Genomic DNA, 26,367 nt, shown 5'->3' with positions numbered 1-26,367 from the left:
CATGGGGCTGTGAGACCTGGCAAATCCCAAAATCTGCAGGTCAGACAGGCTGCTGGCTCATGTACCAAGAACCAGAGGTCAGAGGATGATGAGTCAGATGCAGGATCAAGAGAGGGTGATCTTTACCAGAACAACTATGCAGGCCACACCCCTAAGGAAACTTCCCTTTCAACTGATTGGCTGCTCACATCAGATCACAAAATGAAGAATGATTACATAATATCTGCCAAACCACTGAGAATCATGGCTTAGTCGAGTTGACACATAACTTTACTGTTACAATGCTGTTACAATGGTGTTTAAAACACTTTTAACTTGATTGCTTGAATGAAAACCTGAGATTTCAATCAGTGTAGCTAGAGTATTTTTCCAATAAAATTACTTTCTACCAGGGATAAATACGACTCTGAAAACTCTATTACCATGTCACTGGAATGATAAAAAGATTTTTTGTTTACTTTAGGTAAAACTTACATCAAATTATTTCAAAATGAACTCAAGTCTCCCTGAACAGCACTACCTATAAAAAGCCACTAACAGTTTCAGGATAGGTGACCGGCAATTTTTAATTTTAATGTAATAATATATATGTATCTATCCTGCCCTCATTGAATATTAAAAGGCATTAACCAAGGAAACAATCAAATTGCTGCCATGCAATTAACTATAAAAAAAAAAAAAATTTTTTTCATGTTGAAAAACCACATAGGAAGATGGCAGTGTGGCAATACAACTATTTCATTTCTTTCTTTCCTGTCTTTTTAATGACACTTTGCTTTATTTATGTATTATGTCCTTGAGGTCATTTCACAACTTTTCTGGTCTTAGTGTTCAATGAGTCCAATCTATTCTTGAGATGTCTCTAAATTCAGGTGCAATATACTCAAGGTCATCTTTTGGCTCTTCTGGACTTATTTTAATTTTCTTCATCTTCAACTTGAACTTGCATATAAGCAATTGGTACTTTGTTCTGCAGTCAACCCCTGGCCTTATTCTGACTGATCAGATTGAGCTTCTCCATTGTCTCCTTCCACAGATATAGTCAATTTCATTCCATCTGGTGAGGTCCATGTGTATAGTCACCATTTATGTTGTTGAAAAAAGGTATTTGAAATGAATAAGTCTTTGGTTTTGCAAAATTCTACCATGTGATCTCCGATGTCATTTTTATCACCAAGGCTATATTTTCCAAATACCTATCCTTCTTCCTTTCCGACTTTTGCATTCCAATCACCAGTGATTACCAATGCATCTTGATTGAATGTTTGATAAATTTCAGACTGCAGGAGTTGGTAAAAGTCTTCAATTTCCTCATCTCTGGCATTAGTGGTTGATGCATAAATTTGAATAATAGTCAAATTAGCTAGTCCAGTGATATTATCCTATCACTGGCAGGTTTGTGCTTCAGGATAGATCTTAAAACGTTCTTCTTGAGGATGAACGTGACACCATTCCTCTTTAATTTGCCATGCCCAGAATAGTAGACCATATGATTGTCCAATTCAAAATGGACAATACCAGTCCATTTCAGCTCACTAATGCCTAGGGTATCGATCTTTATGTGGTCCATTTCATTTTGATGACCTCTAATTTACCTAGATTCATACTTTGTACATTCTACGTTCCAATTATTAATGGATGTTTGCAGCTATTTCTTCTCATTTTAAGTCGTGCCACATCAGCAAATGAAGGTCTCGAAAGCTTGACTCCATCCATGTAATTGAGGTGGACTCTGAGGAGACATGTCCTCCCCAGTTGTATTTTGAGTGTCTTCTAACCTAAGGGGTTCATCTTCCGGCACTATATCAGACAAGGTTCCACTGCTATTCATAAGGTTTTGACTAGCCAATTTTTTCAGAAGTAGACAGCCAGGTCTTTCTTCCTAGCCTGTCTTAGTCTGGAGGCTCTGCTAAAACCTGTCCAACATGGGTGACTCTTCTGGTATGTGAAATACCTGTGGCATAGCTTCCAGTGTCACAGCAATACACAAGCCACCACAGTATGATAGAATAACAGACGCGTGAGGAGAACTCCCATATGATCCAGAAATTCCTCTCCTAGATGTATACCGAAAAGAAGTGAAAACAGCGACTCAAACAGAAATTGTACACCAATGTTCATTGCAGCATTATTCACAGTAGCCAAAAAGTGGAAACAACCCTAGTGCCCTTCAACAGTTGAATGGAAAAATAAAATGTGGTATAAACATATGTGGCGAAATGAGTTCCTTATGTGGCCCTTTGCCTTGGTTCTTCGGAATAACATTTTTTGAGGTTTTCTCTTAAGCTGGAGGAGTTATTTTTGCCCCAGTTTTCTATCCTGGAGCTTTGCTACTTTTGCCCAGGTTGATTGACATTTCCTAGGTAAGCTGTAAACAACTTGGTTTGACACTTTTTGTCTAGTCCTGGGCTGCATCATGCCCTGTGATTGGCAGGCAGCTTGCAGGTATTGATCAATAAAAAAAAAAATCAATAGACTATGCAAATGAAGTGTCTTGAACCGACTATGCAAATGAAGTGTCTTGAACCTACTATGCAAATGAAGTGCCTGTGGCTTACTGAGAGGCATTGGTCAGTTCCTGGCCCTAATGGGAGGGCCATGCCTCAAAACTGATAAGAAGTTTATAGATATAAGCAGCCAACCCCACAGAGTGTTTCAGAGATGGAAAGAAGGAGGAAGAGAAGCAGAAGGGAGAAAGAAGAGAGAAACAGACAGAGAAAGAAGGCAAGGAACCTTCTAAAAGAGCTGTAACACAGTCAAGGGCTGTAGCACTGAAGACACTGAAAGGCCTGGAAAGGGTCCAGCAGCAGAGCTGGCAGCAACAGGCCCAGAGGGAGTCCTGCAGCAGAGTCGGTGATGACAGACAGCAGGACCAAGAGGAGCCAGTCCTCAGGGCCAAGGGGAGACCTGCAGGGCAAAGAGGAGCTGAAAGAGCTATCTTGCTGTGAAGAAAGGAGACTTTGCCTACATGCTTCCTAATTCCGAATCATAGTCTGTTGATCTGTATCTCGAGTTGTACCTTGTTACTTCCTTAATAAACCACTTAACTGTATGTACAGTCTGTGACTTCTGTGGAGCCATTGCAATGGATTATTGAACTCAGCAGAGAAGTAGACAGTACCATGGGAGGGGTGGCTGGTGTCAGAATTAGTAAAAGGTTGGAGAGTAGAGGTATGTCTAACCTTCCCCTCATGGGAATCAGCTTTGGGCTGATCCTGTCATTATCACCCCTGAAGTTAAATAAGAACTGATGCTACTACTTCCACCATTTCACAACATACAATGGAATATTATTCATACATGCTACGTGAGCTTCCTTACAACATGCAATGAGTAACATTGTTTCTCATACATGAGAAAGGAAGCTCTCATACGTGCTATGACATGGATGAACCTTGAAAACATTATACTGAATGAAATAAGTCAGACGAAAAAATAAGTCAAACAAAAAAAGGACAAATATTTTATGATCCCACTTATACAAAATATCCAGAATAAGCAAGTGCATAGAAACTATAAGTTAATTAGTAGTTACTGGGGTTGGGAGGAAGGGGGAAATATGGAGGTATTGCTTATGGAGGTTTCCACTAAGGGTGATGAAAAAATTTGGAGAAGTTAGTGATGGTGTTTGTACAACATGGAGAATGTAATTAATGTCACTGCATTATACACATAGAAAGGGAGAAATGGCAAATATTTTGTTATATGTATTTCACCAGAATAAAAAGTTTTAAAGAAAATAATTCATGATTCAAAGAGCAGGATATGTCCGTATTAATTGTGGAATTAAGCCTCAGCAGGGCAGGGTGCTTTTTTTCCTGTACTGGTTTCCTTCTGCTGACCCTGTGACCTTCAACTTTGACCTCACAGTACCTGTAGGGGACACTTGCTCTTTTGAGGGAGACTGAGGTCAAACACTTCAGAAAGGTGACTCCTAGCAGCTTCTGAATCAGTTCCCAAGTACTCCATCCACCCCCCTCCTCCTCCCAGCCCGACTCTTCACAAAAACTGAGGCTGGAATTCACTGGCTCCTTCTCCTTTCCCCCACCCATAGATGGCCCAGACTGTTTGCCAGTTTGCTGATTTGCGCTCAAGGCTAACCTAAACGTTGACGGTTTGAACCCACCCAACAGTACCATAAAAGAAAAGTCTGGCAATCTGTTCCGTTAAGAGAACATCCAAGAAAATCCTATGGAGAAGTTCTGCTCTGTAACTCATGAGGTCGCCATGAGTCCTAATGGTCTAGATGGCAGTGGGTTCGGTGTTTTGATTTTCTCCCTTCCCCAAACCTCTCTGATCCCCAGGAGGTCTCCAGGGCTTCCCTCCTTTCACTCCATAACCCACCCCCTCCCATCAATCACACTGTTAAGAGGAAAAGCGAAAACAATTTTGATTTTTGTAAAAAATGTATTGAAAAGTCTTAAAGTCATCTTGGGAAAGCGGGGAAGGGGGAGAAAGAAAGGAATCAGCCCTCGGTGAGCCTTCCGGGCCCTCAGTGTGTTGGGATCAGCGCAGCTGCTCAGGCCCCACCACTCTGCTCCGGACCTGAGCGCCGCGGTCTCGCCGGCTGGGCGCTGCCCACCCGGGGAGCCCCGGAGCGGAAGCCTGAGGCAGCGCCGGTAGGACCGCAGGCAGGTCCCGAAGTGGGTCTCGGCGTCCTGGGAGGTTTCGAGGGCGTCTATCAGTCTGGATGCGCCTGGGCTCACGTCTTCTGTCGCCTCCGAGGCTGCAGCATCCACCTCTCCTGCGGCCGCCTTTGTCTCCATCAGGGTCCAGGATGTGGGCTGGAGCTCAGAACGCTCTGGGCAGGGAGCGCAGCATCCCTCGGTCCGCTTCCCGAGCAGTTCCAGCAGGGCAGCCTGCAGAAACAGTGGAGAAACTCCAAGGAGAACTCGGGGCTCTGATGAAAGGGGTCGCGCGCTTGGGGTAGCAAGGCAGCGCCCATGGCCCTAAATATTCCTGGAGGAGGACCAATGGCGCCTGAGGCTCTTGGGCTGCAGAATTCCAAGCCTGAAAAGCACGGGCGTGCCATACCTCGGCCTCCGGACCTGAAAAGGCCACGTGTCTGGGCTGAAATAAGGCAAAGTTTGTTCCAGGCCTCTTTGGATGTCAGAGAAAAAAAAAGGCAGAATGATGAGTGTTGGTATTAATCATTGGTGCACCTTGATTGGAAAAGCTGAAAAAGATTAAGTTCAGATGCATGTTGCACCATCCTGGGTGATAATTCTCAAAGTTGATTGTACTATGGGCTGGAGCAGAAGCAGAGTTGGATAAACTACAGCTGAGAAGTAGGGAAAAGGCTTTGGGGAGACCTGGGGTGGGGGGGGTGCGGATTTTCACAATAACTACTCATTACAGAGAGGTTACTACTCTCTGTTGTTCATGGTGTCTACTTCTCATGGCATCTATTCCAGGTAGGAATTGTCTGATTTTAGGGTGAGGTTCAGTTCACAGTAGTAGTTAGTGGTGGGGCTCTAGTGGAATCCAGGTCTCCAAGCAGCCTATGCTAGGAAGAGGGAGTAACCTGGGATTTGGCTTGGGGAGTGCGGATACAGAGAGGCACTAATCCTCTCTCCCTAAAGATGGACTTGCATATCATGAGTCCTGGTATTCAGATTATCTGGGTCCCAACATTTACTAATTCTGTGGCAATAATTTCTCTAAAACCTTAGGTATTTCACCTGTAAAGTGAAGGCAGTAAGTGCACCTGCCTCAGAGAGTTAATATAACAACTGAAGTGCTGTTCAAAGTGCCCAGTACAAAAACAGTGCTCCATTAATGTCCATTGCTATTAATTTAAGGTATAAAGTTACCATCGATGACGAATAAATGCAAAATAGTGGCTGTTAAGAGTGTTAGTGTGTTCTTACTATTAGAGGATAATTTTAGTTCTTTAAATCAGATATTTAGAATGAACTAATTTTATAATGTGAAAATAATTTATAATTCTTATACCCATCGTCAGTATCTCCTCTTCTATTTTCAGAAACATGGGTGGGAACAAAAACAGTTTTCTTCCATCTAGCAAATAGTTTTACCCTGCCTTTTTTTTCTGTGCTTAATGGACTAATTCTGTGCATTAAACACTGTCTAACTTAATCGAGAGACTGCTTTGCACTAAGCACTGTGTTGTGTGTTAGGCAGACAAAAATGAATGAGGCCAGACTCCCATCTGCTTCACTTACTGGGTTTAGTTTAAAGCCAGACAAGAAACAGCTGTATTCAGCCCTGCCAGGGCTCCATGGGAGTTGACTTGAAGACCAGAAGGAACATCTGAATGCTCATGGTGTCTTCTATACAGGCTGGTCTTTTATGATGATGATCCTGGGGCCACCAGGAAAAGACACTGAGAAAGCATCCTGGTCCCTTCCCAGTGTCCTGTGAAATTCAAGGCATAGTACTGGACAAGGCTAAGCTGCTGAAGGCAGAACGGAGTCTGTATTGTTCTCCATTGTTTTACAATAACTAGCACAGTGATTGGTATTTAATGGGTGATCTGTAAGTATTGTGAATGAAGGAATGTAAATGCTCAAGATTAAAGAACTGGGTTTCTAATCACTGACCCTCAGCTGATTGGGAAAAAAAACATGGTAGATAGCCAATGCTAGGCTTTTCATTTTTCACTTGTTTGTGTCAGAAATTGCCAGGTACAAATGAAGATAATATACACAAGCTTAGTTTAAAAGAAATTCGTTGGGTTTGAATGTTTTGGATCCCCCACAATGAAAAATATGCAGAAAAAAGTCCTATTCCTTCAATACTAACATTTCCTGGACAAGCTTTAGGAACACTGTTGAACTCATGCTTCCTGTTCATAGTGTTTTCACAAGTGTTAAAGTTAATTTTGGTAAAATTTTCCAAGGCCCCTTTAACCTGCCCTCTCCCTTCCGGTACCTTCCCTGTTCACCAGAGACCTCAGATCATGTTGGTTGGAGATACAGCCTCTGTCCAGCACAGAAGTGTGACAGTGTGAGGATGGAAGGGAAGAGACTGGGGTGAGGGGCTAGGGGTTAGAAAATGGTGGCCTGGACTCATTTACTGTAGAAAGGAGGTATTTGGGAGGAATGACTTGAAAAAAATTTTTTTTTCTTAAGATGTTCTCCAGAGCTTAGTAACAGCAGGAAACTGGCCTCCAACGGGGGGGGGGGGGGGGAGGGGGCGCTGTTATGCCATTTCACTCCCCCAGCCCCCCCCTCCCGCCTGTCTGATCACAAGATCAACTGTCTCTGCTTATTCTGGGGCTCTCCCATGTGCAGTCCCAAAGGAGATGGTGCTAAGACCGCAAGGCCCTTATGCTCCGTAATGGCAAGGCTCCTCCAGGTCTGACGCTAGTATTCTCCACTGTGAGGGAATCTTATCCTTGCAGTGGTGGGGACTGTCTTTGGAAATTCAGCCGTAGGGCAATGCTATTCAGCTATATGCATCCCCTCCCTAATGGAATCAGCCCTGCTCTTCCCCAAAGCACGCCGGGGGTGAATTTGGGATGGACTGGGGCTAAGGTACAACACCGGGAGTGGCAAGACTGGGCCAGGGGCCAAGGCCGCGAAATGCCTTAGCAACAAGAAGGAAAACGTCTGGGCCAGGTCGTGAAGTCCCTGAGGACACTGACTGCCCAAGGACATGGGAGAAAACAATAAGCTTTGGTCCCAGCTAGAATGGTATATAAGCTTGGGTCCCTTGCTGGGTTTGCGGAAAATACTTCGGCTCTCTGCCACTGGAGAACAGCTGCTTGCCCGGTTGAGCATGTTTCCCTGAACTGATGAATCTGGAAAGGGCTATGTGTCAGTTCTTCAGATTATCTGACAAGAGGCACAGCGAGTGTCTTTCCTTGCTGGGACTGTCCCCTGACACGTCCTATGAAGGCTTGGTTTATGTTATTGACCTTTCTTGGTTTTTAAGAAAAATTGAATTGAGAAAAGGTAGGTGGAAGACGTCCTGGAGAGGGAAAATACGGACCAGGGGAATGAGAGGGAAGCTAAGAACTGTTCTGATGAGAGGAAGTGGGGAGGGAGAGAAGGAAAAGGCTCCCACGCTGCAACTCCCCGCAAACTGGCGAGCGGCCGACGACGTTCTGAGGAAAGCGCAGTCCTCAGTTCAGCGCAGCAGCCGTTGCGGAGGGGGGTGGGGTTCCTGGAGGTAACCCAGCAGCTTTCCTGCCACCACGTGGTTATTGAGCCCAAAAAGGAGAGGATGAAGGTATCCCCCAACGCTCTTGGGTTCTGGTGGATAAGAGCAGCTTTCGCGGTCGTCTCAGGAGTCTTTGCAGCCTCTAGATCTGTGGAGAATGCCCCTCTTGGTAGTTAGGGCCACAGCCGCCCTAAGGGTCCGCTACCCCAGGCTGTGACTCTGGCTCGATCTGCCCCGGAATCTTGCGGGCAGCGGCTCAGCAGGCAGCTCAACCGCTCACAGGGACAGTTGTCCTGGTCGGAGCAGCCGGTGCACCAGCTGCGCTCGAGCCGGTTACGGAGGGTCGCTTGACCGCAGTTCCACCTCTGCCGTCCCGCGGGCCTCTTAAAAGGAGCTGGTTTCTACACTCCCCAAACGCTAGATTGCTGGAGTTGAGAATACCTGTGCTTCTCAAACTCTAATGTGCATAAGAATGCCTGCCGAAGTCTTTCAAAGGAGATTCTGATGCTGTAGGTGGGGGCTGCCTGGGATCCTGCATTTCTAGTAAGTGCTCAGGTGGTGCCAGTGCTGCGACCTGCAGCCCACATGTTGAGCGGCAAGATAGTCTACAAATGCCACCTTACATCTGAAATCACTGGGCAGGAATGGTGGGAAAGTGGGAAAAAAAAGCCTTTTCTGCTTTTCATCAACAGATCATATCCTCCTGTTGGGGATTCGGCATTCACCGACTTGCCAGGGAAAAGGATGGAGGACAGATCTTTGCCTGGGGAGGTAGGAAAAGATGTGTTTTGAATGTGTCATTGGGCGTAGGTAGGGGTAGGTGGATAACAACTGTGAACCAAACTGTGTGTTCTCTGCTTTGAATCTTACAAAACGCCTTTTCTAAGCACCGTGGTGGAGACAGCAGAGAGGCTGCCTTTTCAAATAACTCAGTGTACTCTGAGATTTTAATGATGTTGGAGAATAAACTGTTTCATTTTACCCAGTGAAAAATATGTTTACATCTCTGTATGGCCATTTAAGATTCAGTAATCTCTAAAGTGATTAATAATAAATACGCTTTATGAATTATCACTGTCTCCTACCCTAGCAATATTTTAAGTATTTTCTCTCTTTTCTAACACCTTTTCACAGACATTAATAGAACAATGTGAGATCAAGACAGTCTTTATCTCTTCACATCAAATGGCAGAAAAACACGAGAGCGGAATCCGTTTATCCTAATGCTTTCAATTAATTGATCAAAATCAAATTTCTTCATTCTTGAGAGGAAATCCCTTTCTCTGTCCCACCCTCCACCCTTCACTTTTTGTTGTTGTTAGAGACCACCGAGTTGATGCCCACTCATGGCAACCCCATGTGTGCAGAGTAGAACTGCTCCATAGTGTTTTTAAGGCTGTGACCTTTTGGAAGCTGCTTGTCAAGGCGTTACTTTGCCCCTCTTGTTTTCTCACTCTTAAGTCAATAAGACAATTGGAGGGGTGGGGAGGGGTCTCAATTTTCCATCACAAATTAAGCCTTTTTACTGATAGAAATGCATAGTGAGAGCTCCTCTGTGGAATCCTGAAAGGTGGGGGAGGGTAGTGGCCAAGGGCTATGGGAGAAGCTGGTGCTGGGAATGTAACTATTGAAAAATGCAAGTGGGGAAATAGTCTCTGTTTTACAGGTAAATTATAGATATACAACATAATATAGTTACCTACAGGGATAGAAAAGGAATAAAATTTAAGAGTGGATAAAAGCTGGACTTCTCTAAATATCATTTGTAGTTTGGGAAAATGTTTAACATGTTACAGGATTATAAGACAATTTTTAAAGTCATTCCTTAAAAATTGAAACCAAAATGAACGAAAAAATCTCTAACAAGCTGCTGCCATAGCCACACAGAGAGGAATTATTCAAGTGATTGTAAAATACAGTAATTTTACTGTTTCTGTCAAGTGAGATATACCTAAGATCAAAAACGAAAAATTGCAAAATTTACAATGATTTCAGAAAATTGTATTACTGGTGTTGGGATTATTCTGAGGTAGCCGTGTGTACATTGTGGGATAAAAGATACAGTTATGTTTGTGTTTTGGAAAGTATTGGGTGGTAGGATCCACTGAAGAAAGCTGGTGTCATTTCTCTCATCTAAAGGAGGCTGTTTCTCATCTAGCTGAAACTCCTTTCTATACTACCCGTTTTTGTGTTAGGTTCAAACTTTGTTCTTTTAATGACTACCAACTGCTCAGTGGAAACCCTGGTGGCTTAGTGGTTGAGAGCTATGGCTGCTAACCGAAAGGTCAGCAGTTTGACTCCACCAGGCGCTCTTTGGAAACCCTGTGAGGCAGTTCTCTCTATCCTGTAGGGTCGCTAGGAGTCAGAATCCACTCCAAGGCAATAGGTTTTTTTTTTTTATCCCTGCTCAATTGATTTTAATTTGACCTTTTGTTTCTTATTACTAACTAGTTATTCTGTGAGCTGAGTCACTACTCGTATTTAAACAAAACTTAGATTTGAAATACAAGCTAGTAATTTCAAACATATGTTAAGACTTAACCTAGCAGGCAAATGGTGGGCAGAATGGACTTGCATTTTTCCATTAAGCGGCATTTTTGTTTTGTTTTCTCTCCTGTTAAACATCTAAACGAATAAATTACTGAAAAAACTTTTACATTTGGGGGGGTGTGCTTGAAATTTCATTGAGAAACATTCCCTCACAATCCATATAACTAGTAACGACAAATTTTGTTACGCTATCACTGAACAAACGAGGGAGATTTAACTCAGAAAACGTTTTAAATGTCTAGAAACGAAGGTCACGGAAAGGAAAGGGCCCACCCGCGCTGAGGTCCTGGGCCGCTACTACGTATTCAAGGGGCACAATGTCTGCAAAGCTCTGCTCCTGGCAGTTGGCTTCCGCTGAGCTGACCCTTCCCGACCCACCAAGGAGAAGGGGAGAGTGGGGGCGGGGAGAGGGCTGCAGAGTGCAACGGGCAGCGTCGGGAGTTGGATCTGAGCTGAAGGAGCAATAGGTTTCCTAGACAGCGAGCGCAGGAGCGGACTGTGGGAGGCTCCTGGAGTGCGTGTCTGACTGCGCGCAGTGGTCGGCCCCCCTGTGGTGCTTCCGCGGCACTGGCGGATGAGGATCAGGGACCCCACTCTCCCTGTGACTCTCCCTGCTTTGCCTTGCGGGGAGGAGGAGGATGGTGAGGGAGAGCAAGCTGGGTTCCACGCATTCTAGGCAGAGGTTTCCATGTCTAGGTCATTTCTGCTTCTTGTAGCAGGCTGGCTCGGGTTCCTGCCGTGATCCAGACTCCCTGGGGGAAAGGTTCTCCACTTGAAAAGGTTCCACAGCATCTGGTACCTTTCCAGCTGGAGCCGCGGGGCTGCGGAATTCTACACCTGCTCCAGGCAAGAGAGGAGAAACGGCCTTGTTGCAAGGTCTCCAGGTGGCGCAAGCGATTTGTGGACTGCTAACCTTGGAAACCTTGGAAACTAGGGGCAGTTCTACTCTGTCCTATAGGGTCGCTATGAGTCGGAATCGACTCGACGGCAATGGGTTTTTGTTAAGGGGAACCTAAATGTGGTTTGAACCCACCCAGTGACTCTGCGGAGGAAAGGCCTGGCAATCTGCTTCCATAAAAATTACAGCTAAGAAAACCCTATGGCAGAAGTTCCACTCTGTAACACATGGGATCACCATGAGTCAGAATGGACTTGAAGTAACTTTTTTTTTGTTTGTTTTTTAATGTAGCTCCTTTTGCAACACCTGCCGAAATGTAGGCTCTCAATACATGCTTATCAAATCAATAGTTATTTGACGTTTATGATCTTGAAGATAAAAGGATCATAAACACAGAGTACACTGTGGTCTTGTAAAATACTCAGTGGAGGACATCTATACTTGTTACAGTTTTCTTGTGGATCTGATACAAGTAGGTAAAAATCTACTTAGAGTGAGAGTTTTTTTTTAAGCCACAGCTTTGCTTTTGTTCGTTGTTGGGGGTATACTTCTATCCGATAACAATGTTAATGAAATAATTATTGTGCTTTTACAAAGGTTATTAATTGTATTTATTTTGTGTCAATTGTATTTATTTATTATTTTATATTATTTCATTAAATCCTCAGAGCTACTTTTGAAATTCGTAAAATTTTTTGGTCCTCACTTTACAGATAAAAAAAAACTGTGGTTTAGAAAAGTTAAATGATATTTACATATAGAGTAAAACCTGAGAAAGGCAGAACCTGTGTAAGGCAGAAGCCTGTCAAAGAAAAAAAACTCAAACATTTTCCACTAATAGCGACAGAAAAGTGGTAACACTGTACCCTTTCAAAGCCAGAAAACTTTTGAGACCTGGAAAAACAAGGCAGTCCAATTGAGTTCCAGCTCCCACAGGTTTCACTTCATTTAACCAAAAAATCAAACCAAACCCATTGCCACTGAGTTGAGACCCTATAGGACAGGGTAGAACTGCCCCAGAGAGTTTCTAAGGAGCACCTGGTAGATTTGAACTGCCAACCTTGTAGGTTAGCACCCATAGCACTTAACCACTATGCCACCAGGGTTTCCCTTTACTTCATTTAGTAAAAGTTAAAACAAGAATTTGAACCCAAACCGTGTTTAACTGTATTTGATATCTAAAGCTTCTTTCCTCTTCTTCCTTGCCTTCCTCCTTGTTCTTCTTCCTTTCTCCCTTTTTCTCTTTCTCTCAGTCTCTCTCTCTCCCAAGTCCTTGTGATGTAGGAATTCAAAAGTTGAGGACAAAAACAGGAAGTTCAGAGTCCAAGTCAAGGCTGGAGAACTGGTGGACTACTTTGGCCCTACCTCCCCTCCAAACAATCCTCCCACAGCAAACCTCTCCTTGGAAACTGAAATTCCAATCTCAGCTCCAGCATAGTCTGTAGTTTGGTTTGAAGAATTTAAGCTTGAAGTTCTCTCCCATAAAAGAAGACAGTACCTCTATGCAGAAGTTTGGGGAACAAAGGAAATGGAAACTATTCGGCTTTTCATAATTACTAAGCCTATATATGGCCTCTCTTTGTTTTTGCCTTAATCCAATCGCTACCACTAATCAAATTTTATGTAATTAAATCAAAGAAAACGGAACTTTCAACTTAACAGCCTCACCTTCTAAACAATTTGCTCTAAAAAGTACTGTCATCACCCAATTGGATGCACTGTAGTTTGGGACAGAGCAAGAGACCCAACAGTATAAGTCCCCATTGTGAGAGCCTGCTGAATCTTTTGCCACCTCTTTCAGCTCTGACAGTCCATCCTACCGGTCTAGAGGCTGAAGGCATGCACCAGCTTTTTTGCTCCTTGTGTGATGCAGGCTTGGGATTCCCCAGACATTGTGCTGGAGCCCCAGCTGCCTTTGTCTCTGACCTCAGAAGATGCTAGACCCTGGCAGCTCCCTTTCTACTTCAGGCTGAGGGAGTGCTAGCTCGTGGAACAGCCCACATTTCAACTGGGAACTCCTTTCCAGTCCATTTGCATACAAACACTTTCCTGGAGCTCAGAGCACTTTGGAACCCAACCCACACCTGCCTGCCAGCATTCCAACACCCATGACCCAGAAGGAGTCAAAGTCAACCTCAGGAGAGTCTGTCCCTGTAAAGCAACAGGCAGATACCTACTCTGCCTTCCTCTCTTGGCCAGATGGGTTCAGCCCTGGACACAGCAGAAACCTATGACAGTGGGGATGTTTCAAATGATGCCCTCTTCCCCCTGATCCAAGCTGCACAATTTTGTTCATAAGGTTCAAGTGGAAAAGAGTGTAGAGTGTGCACGGGCAGTACTTTTGAACCCCTGGACCTTGACGGCTGGCACTTAGGTAGGGGTTCTGAGGTTTCAATCTTTAATTTGTTGTTCCTCTTTTAGAACAATTTAAGACTTTATTTACTCAATAAGGTAGTAAATGTTGTTTTAATGTGTTAGGGATTTTTTTTTTCCTCAACTGTAGACAGAATGAAGAGAAAGAAGGGAAGACAGGGGAGGGAGAGAATGTGCAAGAGAGCACGCCTTTTCTTTAATACTTTGGATCCAAGTAGAGGATAGAGAAGGGCAACAGGTGGGGACAGACAGCACTTGAGCCATCCCACGGTCTTATTAACCTGGAGAAGCTTAGAGAAGGACTTCCCTAGCTCTGGCGGGCAATGGAGGCCAGCAATCCTAGGCATGGGGGGTGGGAAGATTTGAGTTGGCTGTTATCCAGAGTAGCCAATGACAATGGAGCTCCAGTTATCAGTCTCAAAAAAAGTGGGACTTAAAATCAGGATAAGCCCAAGTGAAGCCAGGAGCAGGGCGGGGCAGAAATCTGATTCAGTGGGAAATAGCCTGCGTGGACAATTGTATGAGTGTAGCTAAGCAGCAGCCCTTCAATCTTCAGTTTCTCTGCCCTCTCCACCCCTCATCCACCACCATCACCACTTCCAGCCACTAACATCATACAGACTCCCAATTCCTGGTCTGGTTCAGCACCCAGCAGGGGCAGGAGGAGGTCCTAGGAAGTGGCAAACCTGGACTCAACCCCAGGATCGCTGACTTAATAAAACTAACACATAAAGAAGAGATCGTGGTACATATACACAATGGAGTATTACACAATGAAAAAGAACAATGATGAATTTGTGAAGCATCTCATAACATGATGAATCTGGAGGGCATTATGCTGAGTGAAATAAGCCAATCACAACAGGACGAATATTGTATGAGACCACTACTGTAAAAACTTATGAAAAGGTTTACACACAAAAAGAAACAATCTTTGATAGTTAAAGGGGCGGATAGAAAAACACTTACTAGACAATAGATAAGTGGAGACTTTGGTGAAGGGTAAGACAGTACACAATACTGGGCAAGCCAGCACAACCTGGGCAAGACAAGGTCATGGTAGTTCCACAGACACATGGCTCCTGAAGGACCAAATTGCTGGGCTGAGGGCCGTGGGGACCATGATCTCAGGGAATATCTAGCTCAACTGGCTTAACATAGTTTATAAAGAATATGTTCTACATTCTACTTTGGTGAGTAGCACCTGGGGTCTTAAAAACCTGTGAGTGGCCATCTAGGATACTCCACTGGTCTCATCCCTTCAGGAGCAAGGACGAATGAAGAAAACTAAAGATACAAGGGAAAGATTAGTCCAAAGGACTAATGGACCACATCTACAGTGACCTCCATCAGATTGAGTCCAGTAAAACTAGATGGTGCCCAGCTACCACCACTGACTTAACTGCTCTGATATGGATCACAATAGAGTGTCCTGGGCAGAGCTGGCGAAAAACGTAGAACAAAATTCTAACTCAAAAAGAAAGACTAGACTTGCTGGCCTGCGAGAGACTGGAGAAACCCTCAGAGTATGGCCTGTGGACACCCTTTCAGCTTAGTAATGAGGTGACTCCTGAGGTTAACCTTTCAGCCAAAGATTAAACAGGCCCATGGAACAAAACAGACTAAAGGGGCACTCACCAGCCCTGGGGCAGGAACTGGAATACAGGAAGGAACAGGAAAGCTGGTAATAGGGAACCTAGGGTTGAGAAGGGAAAGTGTTAACTTGTCATGGGGTTGTTAACCAATGTCATACAACAATGTGTGTCCTGTTTGATGAGAAACTAGTTTGTTCTGTAAACCTTCATCTAAAGTACAATAAAAAAAAGATGGGATCAGAATGTCTTTATTTAAAATATTTGCTTCTTGAAGGAAGGGCATGTAGAAAAGGAAAAGATAAAATATTGAGAACAATTTGTTTTTCTTCTACTAAATTTTTTTTTCATCTAATAATCATGGTCAGTGATTACATTCTCAAAGTCAGTGAAACATTCTCAAAATATTCTGAAAGCAGAAAAAATATTGTTAAACATTTGTGAAGGAAATCTAGATTCATTCTTTCAGGTTGTTTAAAAGAAAAAAACCTGATGAAAAGACTTACACACAAAAAGAAACAATCTTTGATGGTTACAAGGGAGGGGGATAGAAAAACACTGAATAGACAATAGATAAGTGGAAACTTTGGTGAAGGGTAAGACAGTACACAATACCGGGGGAGTCAGCACAACGTGTACACGACAAGGTCATGGTAGCTCCATAGACAAGTATAACATTGAATGTGATATCAAAGTTGCATTTCTTTGTATGGTTTTTAGAAGGAGAAACAGAACACGCTCAAATAGTTTAAGCACAAAGGGATTATTAGGGGCTAAAAATGACTCAAAATCTGATAAAATCTGAAGACACAGATTTTATGGGAAATGGCTCTCAGAACTACATAAAGCTGGCTCACCAAGAGAGACACTGTCATAATGAAATCAGAAAACATTGAACGAGGAAGCCATCACCACACCTGCTCACTTCAGAACCACACAGCCTCTGCCACGCTGATGAACCTGGCAAACATTAGAATGCTGGGCCTTTCCAGGTGTGTGTGGGGAATCTGTGCATAGGGTAATCCTCATGTACTATTGCTGGCAGCCATCTGAAAGCTGGCAGCCTTGCTGAAAGCCATCTGGCAATACTCAGTAAAATTAGGCTTATACATTTTCTATGACACAATTCTCATTGGCATAATCCCAGGGAAATTCTCTCACAGGTCTATAAATGACTATTACATGTGGTGATGGTGACAAAGCGGCAATGAGTGTCCACTGTGGGACAGTTGATAGGTTAAGGGTGACTGAGGTTCATCAGAGGCTAATATGCCAGAGTTGGAAGCAGCAGATGAAATGTACACATTGAGATCTTTGAAACTTCCAAATGAGTGGAAAATAATAAGATATATAACCCGATAGTTTTTAATTGAGTTGAAAATATATGCACTAAAACAATAACTCACATATTACAAGACTGATGCAAAATACACAGTAAAAACATAGTCGCTAATGGGAGGAATTTGAATGGAAGGAGGGAAAGTAAATAAGGATGATTAACTAATAATAGAATGGACATAATTACATAAACCATGACAGGGGTCCTGAAAGAAACAGTTGAAAATGTGGCATCAGTTCAACCCATTTTGCCTTATCTTAGCAAATTTGAAGACTTCCTTTGATTTAAGTCATATAGTGAAGATAAAAATAGAAAAATTACAATTCTAAACAAGCCACAGGGCTCTCTTTTTACCACTCCAACTGTGATAGTTAAGGTTCCGTGTCAAGCTGGCAGGGCCATGGTTCTCTGTGGTTTGGCAGTTATGTAATGATGTACTTTGGCAGTTACATAATCTTTTTAGTCAGGTAATGATTTAGTTATCCTCTATTTTGGGATATAATGTGATCACCCCCATGAAGTGATCTGGCATGATCAACCAATCAGTTGCAAGAGGAATTTCCTCAGGGGTGTGGCCTGCATCCAATATATACGGATGTTCTGGCAAAGCTCACTGGCTTTCGCTTGCTCTGGATCCTTATCATCTGACCTGGTCTTAAGTAAGACTTGAGCAAGTGCCCTGCCGTATTGCCTGCCAACTGGGTTCATCATCCCCTGCAACTACTTGAGTCAGGAGAAACCTCCAGGCTGATGTTGGACCCACAAGCTTGGAACTTGCCAGCCTCTACAACAGGTAAACTATTTCCTTGATATAAATGTCTCTGTCTCTGTCTCTCTTTGTCTATATGTGCACAAACGCATACACGCTTCACTGGTTTTGCTCCTCTAGAGAACCCAGCCTAAGACACCAACCTAAGTACTCCTTTCAATTATTCCTTTACTCATTTTGATACCTGATACATATGCTTAAGGATCTGGTTCTCAATCCAGCTCCACCATAAGCTAGTTCTGTGATCTTGAACTGTGATCTAACCTTGTTGAATCAAATCTCTAAAACCCAGCAATAGCTCTCTATAAACTAAGAGAATTAAAGTGCATTGTACTAGGAGGGCCTGCCCTAGGAAGAGACTTTCTATAGGGAACAGAAATTACCAGTAATGCCCTCAGCCCAAGGACGTTCCTTCCCCTTCCCACTGCCTGATTCCATCATTACAAGCATCCCCTCTCCCAGGGAGTTTCAAAAATGCAGTCCAGATGATCCAATTTTAGCCTTAATCCCGTCAGGCTCTGAAGCAATTTGCAAGGCAAATAGGTGTCAATCCCTATGTATGTTGGATTGGAGTGTGCTGTGACAGCCCTGGTGGTACAGTGGTTAAAGTGCTCAGCTGCTAAGCAAAAGGTCAGGTTCAAACCCACCAGCACTTTCCTCAGGAGAAAGAAGTGGCAGTCTGCTTTTGTAAAGATTTACAGCATTGGAAGCCCTTTGGCGCAGTCCTACTCTGCCCTATAGGGCCACTATGAGTTGGAATTGACTGTGGTGCAATGAGTTTGGTTTGGCTTTATACAAGAGAACACTATAAAAACCCAGTCAGTATTCGACTAAATCATTTCCTTCTTTTCCTATACCAGCTACATGGCTTGGCCTGGTCGGGAATGTGACACTATGGAGCTCCCTCGCTCGAACTTGGATGAGCTGTCTTGGAAACTGGCGTGTCCAGAGCCTGACATACCCTCAGGCCTGAACCAGGCTTGGGCCCTGGATAACTTCAATGCACTAAGCCACCACTCCTGTGATGGTAACCAGTTCTGCCAGGACGTGAGCAATGGTGCTCGTGGGCTCCTGGGTTGGGCATGCCTGCAGCGCCGAAACATTGCAGGAGTTGAGAGGGGCCAAAAACTCTGTAGAAACCCGCCTGTCCTGGGGCCGATGTCTACAAAGGAGCTACAGTCACCTCCAAAAGAAGCAGCTGCTACCTACAGCACGTCCCAACGGGGCATGAACCAGCCAGAAGATGCCAGCAGAGGTGGACAGACAGAAACCCAGGGCACCTCGGAGTACCCTGGCCACCACTGGAAGCCACTGAAAACCAAGCCTGAACCTCAGGGAGGAGCCTGGAAAGCTGCTCATTAACTACCCTAGCCTTGGTTCAGGGCCCACAATACTGCCGCATTCAACCTATGCCCCGGAAGGAGCCTGAAGTAGAGAAAACGTATTTTCTTTAGTGTTTTAGTATTGAAGTAGAGAGAATATATTTTCTAATGTTTTAGTATAACTGTATAAGCTAGTCTTTGAAACGTAATTACTTGCTCTGGAATCTGTCCCACGATTGTTCCTTTGAAGGAAAATAAGGTAATCAATTTTTAGTTGTTGATTAAACTATGTTCCTCTCCCAAGGAAAAAAAAAATACACAAAACCGAGGTAGCCGAACAAAGCTTAGATCCATCTTGTGACAGAAACCAGGATGGTGTGAAGAGATTTGCAGGACTCCAGGATGGCATGAAGAGACCTGCAGGACTTCGATAATCATTTTATCATCGTGTCCACCTCAAAGAAAAATCAACATTCCTGAAAACCTCTAAACCCTGACCTTCCCCCTATAAAAACCCTCCAGTTAGCCCTTTAGGGTTAGACAGAATTTGGGAGAAATTTAACCCCCTCTGTCTCTTGGACACCGGTGTTCAATAAAGCCCTCTTGCTGTTTACCTCCTCCTGTCTCAGTATTGGCTTTGCAGCAGGTGGCTCGAATCCTCGATTTGTGGTAATAAGCCTGCCACCCCTGTGGAGACCCTCATACTGTCCCTGTGGTTGGCTCCACTGGGCTGCATCCTGCACACCTAGGAGTCCTGAGGTCTCTGCGTGGACAGCTTTCCTTGCATTGTTCTTCCTCTTCTGAAGGTCTTAGAGGATCTTCAGTTAGAAAACTACTTCGTGGAACCAATAATATGCTACAGAACCTTTCTTTTAGATATACTTAGAATTGTCCTGGTTCTTGTCTTATTGAAACAGTATATTATGATTGGAAACCCTGGTGGGGTAATGATTAGGTGCTATGGCTGCCAACCAAAAGGTTGGCAGTTCAAATCCACCAGGCACTCCTTGGAAACTCTATGGAGCAATTCTACTCTCTCCTATAGGGTCACAATGAGTCGGAATCAACTCGATGGCAGCGGGTTTAATTTTTTTGGTTTATACTATGATTAAAGCCTTTTCTTATTCTCTGTCCCTGGAACTGATTTTGAGTGGGTGGAGTCAGGATTGGAATTGGTATATATATAGGTGGGGCTGGGGCAGGAAGGGAAACCCTGATGGCATAGGGAAGTGCTATGGCTGCTAACCAAAAGGTCTGCAGTTCAAATTCACCAGGAGCTCCTTGGAAACTCTATGGGGCAGTTCTACTCTGTCCTATAGCGTCGCTATGAGTTGGAATCGACTCGATGAGAACAGGTTGGGTTTGATTTGGTTTGGTTGGGCGGGGGCACAGCAATTAAGTGATATAGCTGCTAACCAAAAGATGGGCAGTAAATCCACCAGTCCCTCCTTGGAAACCCTTTAGGGCAGTTCTACTCTGTCCTCTAGGGTAGCTATGGGTCTGAATTGACTCCAGGGCAATGGGTTTGGCTTTTGATGGGGCAAGAAGGGGAGCACATACTTAGATGAGAACTGGTGACAGAACTGGAGGGACTCTTGACAAGGTGAGGATTTTACTAGGTTGCAAAGGGACAGCTGGTCCATGTGCTGGGGTTGTCTTCAAACTGACTGCACTCTTCCAGTTGAGGCAGCCTGGCAAAGAGCAAGTACCAGCAAATGCTCCTTGGAGGGTCTGAGGGTTACATTAGTTACAAGGGGGCATGGTGTTTCTGTTACAGCAGCAGTAGATAACCAAGACAAGAGCAAATGATAAGGGAAATTTAATCAGTTTTTGCCTTTACCAGTTAATTCAAGTTTTCAAAATTTGAATTGTCAAGTTGAAAAACTTCAAACACTGAAATTTTATATAAATGGATAAACTCTCACAGTCTAAGATAATTACTGCCAATGGTTTGATTTTTGCATTTCTAGATATTTTTCTGTAAATATGCTAATATCTATACATATTTTTAACCAAATTACTGTCATACAACTTGATTTTTAAAATTTTAAACTTTGGGTCAACATATGTTTATTTCATATTGTTTCATTGCTGCAAAGTACATCATTATCCAGATTAACCAAACTTTTTATTTTGAAATAATTTTAGACCAATAAAAAGCTACAAAGAAAACAAAACAAAAAAGTTACAAAAATAGTAGACACTGTTCCTGGGTACCCTTCACATAGCTTCCTCTAGTTTCCCCCATGACAAAATCTTATATAATATAGTCCCTTATCAAATCCAGGAAATTGACTTTGGCATAATACTGTTAACTAAATCACAGACTTTATTTGGATTTCATCAGTTTTATGTGCACTCATTTTTGGAGGGAAGGAGGTACAATTATGAAATTTTATTACATATTTACATTCATGTAACAACCACCACCATAATTAGGACACAGAAATGTTCCATCACTGTCACATAGGATTTAATCTTAGAAAATTAATAGAGAGATGCTCAGGTTTGCAGTGTATAAACTAGTTTATTTCAAAGTAGTCATGCGAGGCACTCAAGTAAGGCCTCATAACATTCACTCAGAACTGGTGAATCAGAATTAAGAATTACAATGTTGGTGCAATGGTTAGAGTTCGAATCTTTAGACTTCAGGCTTTTACCTTTAAGGAGAGGTCTCAGGAAGAAGGCTTAAACATGGCTCCAACTTGGCAGCAGTCCCTCATAGCTAGGGTCCAAGGTCCGTGGTAGTGGACAGAATCTAAGTTCTATCTCTGCCTTCTCTCATTGAGTGAACAGAAATTTAGGGCTTCTATGTGAATTTGTCACCTTGGTTACATTAAAAAGCCAGTGTGACATCAAAGAGTAGTATGTCTTTTCTCCAGGGTAAGAGAGTAAGCCAGATGACATATTTTCTCTTCAAGGTTAGAAATTTATGTCTCAATGCTAGTTTACAAAGATTAGCTATGTTATGTCTTCTTTATCACAATCTGTCAGGTGAAAGTCAACTTAAAGGTTGTTTATGTTCTTTACATACTTCACATGCTTCTACATCTAAGTTCAGAAATTTTCTAAGCAACTTTATGACTTACAGGTTTCTAATGACTTATAATGTTAGAGACCCTCACAAAAGTAGATTATTTCTACTTTTAAGTTCACATTATGAGTGCTTATACGTACGTATTTTGAAAGAATAATGGTGTCTTATACCTTACGGGATTTGAGATCATTATAGAAACATACAGAACAATCACTACAAAGAAATAATACAGGAATAGTAACAATAATGTTTTGATACGCATCAAAAAGTAGCACCCAATAATTATTACGAACCATTGTATGTACCTTAAATTTTTAATGTAATAGGCTTTATGGGGTTAGTTCATAACTATGAGTTGTATGTAAGTTGGACATTCATAACCTGGAGGCTGCCTGCATCCCATTATATGGATGTACCACAGACTGTTTATCCATTTCCTGGTTGAAGGATATCTGTGTTGTTCCCTGTTTGGGGCTATTACAAATAAAGGTATTACGAACATTCATGTACAGGTTTTTGTGTGGACATGAGTTTTCATCTCTCTAGGATAAATGCCCAGAAGTAGGATTGTTAAGGTTATATTACGGTAGGCAGAGATAGCCTACAAAATCATGGGCTAATCACACTCATGATCAGATTAAGTTATGTAGCACATTTGGCTTTAAGAAAGATTATTCTTAGTAGGGCCAGCGTTAATCAAACAAGTCCCTGAAAGGGGCCAGGCTCTACTGAAAAGAAGGACTTGAAGAATGAGAGAAGGATTGACATGAGAATTTTCCATGAGAGGAAAATTCTCCTTTGCTGGCTTTGAAGATGGACAGGGCCTCATGGCAGGGAGTGGGGAGGTGGCATTTGGGAGCTGAGAGCAACCTTTAGCTGACAGCCAACGAGAATATGGGCCCCTTATTGAACTAATAAATACGCATTGTTTTAAGCCACTAAGTTTGTGGCAATGTGTATGCAGCAATAGAAAATAATATATATGCCCAGTGTCATTTAACTTTATATAAAATTGCCAGTTTACCACAGTGGCTGTATTATTTTACATTTACACCAGCAAGGTATGAGAGATCCAGCTGTCCCATCTCCTCACAAGAACTTGGCATTGCCAGTGTTTTTATTTTAGCCATCCTAATAGGCATGTAGTGAGATCTCATTAACCTCTTCATCCCCAAACTCAACTCAGCTGTGTGAATAGCCCGCTGTTCCCATGCCCTTTCATTTTAATTTTCATAATGGCTAATGTTGAACATCTTTTCAGGTGCTTATTTGCCACCCATGTACCCTTTCTGGTGAAGTGTCTATGCAGGTCTTTGCCCATTTTCGGATTGAATTATTTGTTTCCTTACCGTTACGTTACAGATTTCTTTATATAGTCTGAATATAGGTCTTTTGTCAGATGTCTGATTTGCTCTTATCCCAGTCTGTCGTTTGTTTTATCATTGAGAGAGGTGCTCAGACTCAGCTTAGAGAAACTGGCGAGGTTTTTTGGTCTCCGGAGTTGGTGGGTGAACACAAAGTACAGAGCAGAAAGCTCAATAGCGACAACTTCAAGATAAATTTAAATATTTTAAATAATAATGTAATTCTAAAATGCAAACAGAACAGAAAACAAAATACACCGTACACATCGATCCCAGAACAAAACACCAAGAAGGAACACCCAAAAATAAGCAAAGCATACAGAGCTAACCCTACAAAAAAATAACTGTAAACACAGTTAAACGGTCCAAACCTACAATTATGACATCTTTATCACACTGCAGCCTAAACTCGGACTCCCCTCCTAGGACTAAGAAATTGCAAACCAGACTAAACCCGGACTGGCTACGCTTTCTTTTTTTAATTGCATTTGCAGATATTCCCCGACTTCCACGGGCGCTAAAAGTAACAAGAATAGCTGAAAAGCGGGACTTGGTTTTGACAAATAGGAACTTGCAACAACAAACAAGTCGAAAGCAGGCACTGGTTTCGACTACATCGAAACAGGCTTGGTCTAAAATATCTCATTCACCATGTCTAAGATACAGCAGACATAGGTGTACTCAGACTTATTACAAGAAATCGCAGGCACTAAAACATCCGATTTGCGACCCCGAGACATAGCTAAACCGGAATTTGCTCAGTCTCTGAAATCTCAAAAGCACGATTAATCCTTGACTTTCTACAACTAAACTATGACTTTCTCCAACGAAGATGTCGCAGGCAGGGCTAAACCGGTGGCCGTGGAGTCGATTCTGATTCATAACGACCCTGTAGGACAGAGTAGAACTCCGCCTAAACCGCAACTTGCTACGTCTGGGAAATCAGATTCACCGCTATACCCGACGTGTTCAAGGTAGAAATCGGAGCAAGTCTCGCAGGGACTTGCTATGGCGCAGAAATGGCACGCAGCGCTAAATTAAACTCCGTCAGGTTTTTTGTTTTTTTTTTTTAGGGCGAAGAAATCAGCACGCAGCGAAGCCCGAAACGACGGCGAAGAGCGCCTAGCGTTCCGGCCGCAGCGCGGAGCCGCCGGCCTGGGTAGCGGTGCTGGAGACAGCAAGCGCCGCCGCAGTGCTACGCGCTCAGGGCGAATGAGAAACGGCGGCTCCGCCCGAGAAAAGCTACGGTCCGCGCCAATAGGGAAACTGCAAGGTCGGAACCGCCAGGTCTGTGTGATGAGCCCTGTTCCCAAGAAGTAATGACCGGCTCTGAGAAACTAACGGCCAAAACCAGGAGACACAGGCAAGGAGCAGCCGGCGCTGGTGCAACCACAACAAAAAATCCGGCTTCGTGCAGGAGAACGGCCTGGGATCCCGCAAGCGACCACAGGAGGCACTAGCGGCGTTGCCCACGACATACATCCATTTTGATATGATCAACGGTGCTGTCAAAAAGAAAGGGACGGCTCTGAGGCTCTAGCCGTGCTACGACCGACAGACTCGGTGCAGTTATGCCCCGGGGAAGAGAAACCGCCGACTCAGCGCTGCCAGAGAAAGTGCTAACGCGAAAAACGGCTCCGTGCAAATAGCGGGGCTGCGACCATAAAAAGGCCGTCACGGGGCAACTACTGGTGCCAGAACCAAGAAAGTAATAACCCAGGTATCCAGAGGTCCTGCGACAGAGAACTTTCTGGTTGGCGCTACCAGCGGTGCCACAACAGAGAGCGTTTCAGCCTTGAGCTACTAGCGAAAGTGCCGATGAGAAACCGCCGGCTGGATGTGAGGAGAGGTGCTGCCGGAGAGGAACTGGGATGTCTGCTCCTAGCGATGCTGAGACCCCCAGTACAGATAAACCTGCGGGTGGTTTTTGATCTCCCGGGCTCCTAATCGAACGCAAGCCACAGAACAGAAAGTTAACTGGTGAGAAGGTAGGAAAATATAATAATAATAAAGTTAAATATTTTTAAAATAATAAAGAAATCTAAAATGCAAGTAAACTGAAAACAAAACACACCACCATATCGATCCCATAGCAAAGCACACCAGAAAAAAACCTTAATAAGTAAGCAAATTATACTTAGAAATAACCCTACAAGAAGAAACTGCAAACACCGTCAAACGATGCAGTCCTACGATCACGACATCTCTGTCACCCCTAATTCTATATGTGTTACATCTAGACTTCCTAAGGACTAAGAAATTGCCAACACCACTAAACTGATTCTTGGCACGCCAAAAACAAAACAACAACAAAAAAGAAAAACGGTGTTCTCAAGTATACCCCGACTTCTATGGGAGTCAGAACTCATAAGCTTAGCTAAAAAGCGGGACTTCCTATTGAAAAAACGGGAGCTTGCTACGACGCAGAAGTCGCATACAACGCTAAATCCAAGTCTGTGTTCCTCAGTGTCATCGAGTCGATTCCGACTCATGGAAACCTTGGTGGCGTGGTGGTTAAGTGCTACGGCTGCTAACCAAAGGGTCGCCAGTTCGAATCCGCCAGGCGCTCCTTGGAAACTCTGTGGGGCAGTTCTACTCTGTCCTAAAGGGTCTCTATGAGTAAGTCTGTGTTAGAGCGAAGAAATCAACCACAGGGCGAAACTGCAAAATGACCCGAGCAGAGCGACGAGAGTTCTCGCCACAGAGCAAAAGCCGCGGGCGCGAGTGGCGGTGCTGGAGAGAGAAAGCAACCTGAGAAATCACAAGCAGGGCGTCACTAGCGAAAGTGCTGATGAAAAACCGGCGACTAGGTGTGGGGAGTGCTGCTGCCTACAAGAAATCGCTGTCAGTGCGCCTCGCTGGGCTGAGACCCAGCTAGGAGAAACGGTAGGGCGGTTTTGGTCTCCCGGACCTTGGGCTAACGCAAGCCACAGAGCAGAGGAGTAAGCGGTGAGAACTTCCAAAAAAATCTGTAGAAAAATAAATGTAAATAATTT

General features: G+C 43.6%; 1 protein-coding gene across 3 annotated transcripts in view; it reads left to right on the top strand.

Annotated features, from left to right (window-relative positions):
• The window catches only part of LOC126064259 (uncharacterized), a 49,686-nt gene extending 24,358 nt beyond the window's left edge, over positions 1-25,328 (top strand). Inside the window, exons 2-3 of one of the 3 annotated variants that reach the window (XR_007514465.1) lie at positions 8,820-8,898; positions 12,829-16,497. Coding sequence is in view for 2 of the 3 variants with exons in the window: in XM_049863110.1 (XP_049719067.1) it covers positions 8,820-8,898; positions 18,509-19,010 (581 nt within the window). In the remaining variant the exon portion in view is untranslated. Of the gene's footprint in view, positions 1-8,819; positions 8,899-12,828; positions 16,498-18,508; positions 19,675-24,444 lie in introns of those variants that run through there. The other 2 variants (XM_049863120.1, XM_049863110.1) reach the window with 2 other exon arrangements.
• The last annotated feature ends 1,039 nt before the right edge of the window (positions 25,329-26,367 follow it).

Source organism: Elephas maximus, chromosome 2 (assembly GCF_024166365.1).
Source record: "Elephas maximus indicus isolate mEleMax1 chromosome 2, mEleMax1 primary haplotype, whole genome shotgun sequence".
NCBI lineage: Eukaryota > Metazoa > Chordata > Mammalia > Proboscidea > Elephantidae > Elephas > Elephas maximus.
Note: the sequence above shows the minus strand (reverse complement) of the source record. Positions and strands in the feature narration are given on the sequence as shown.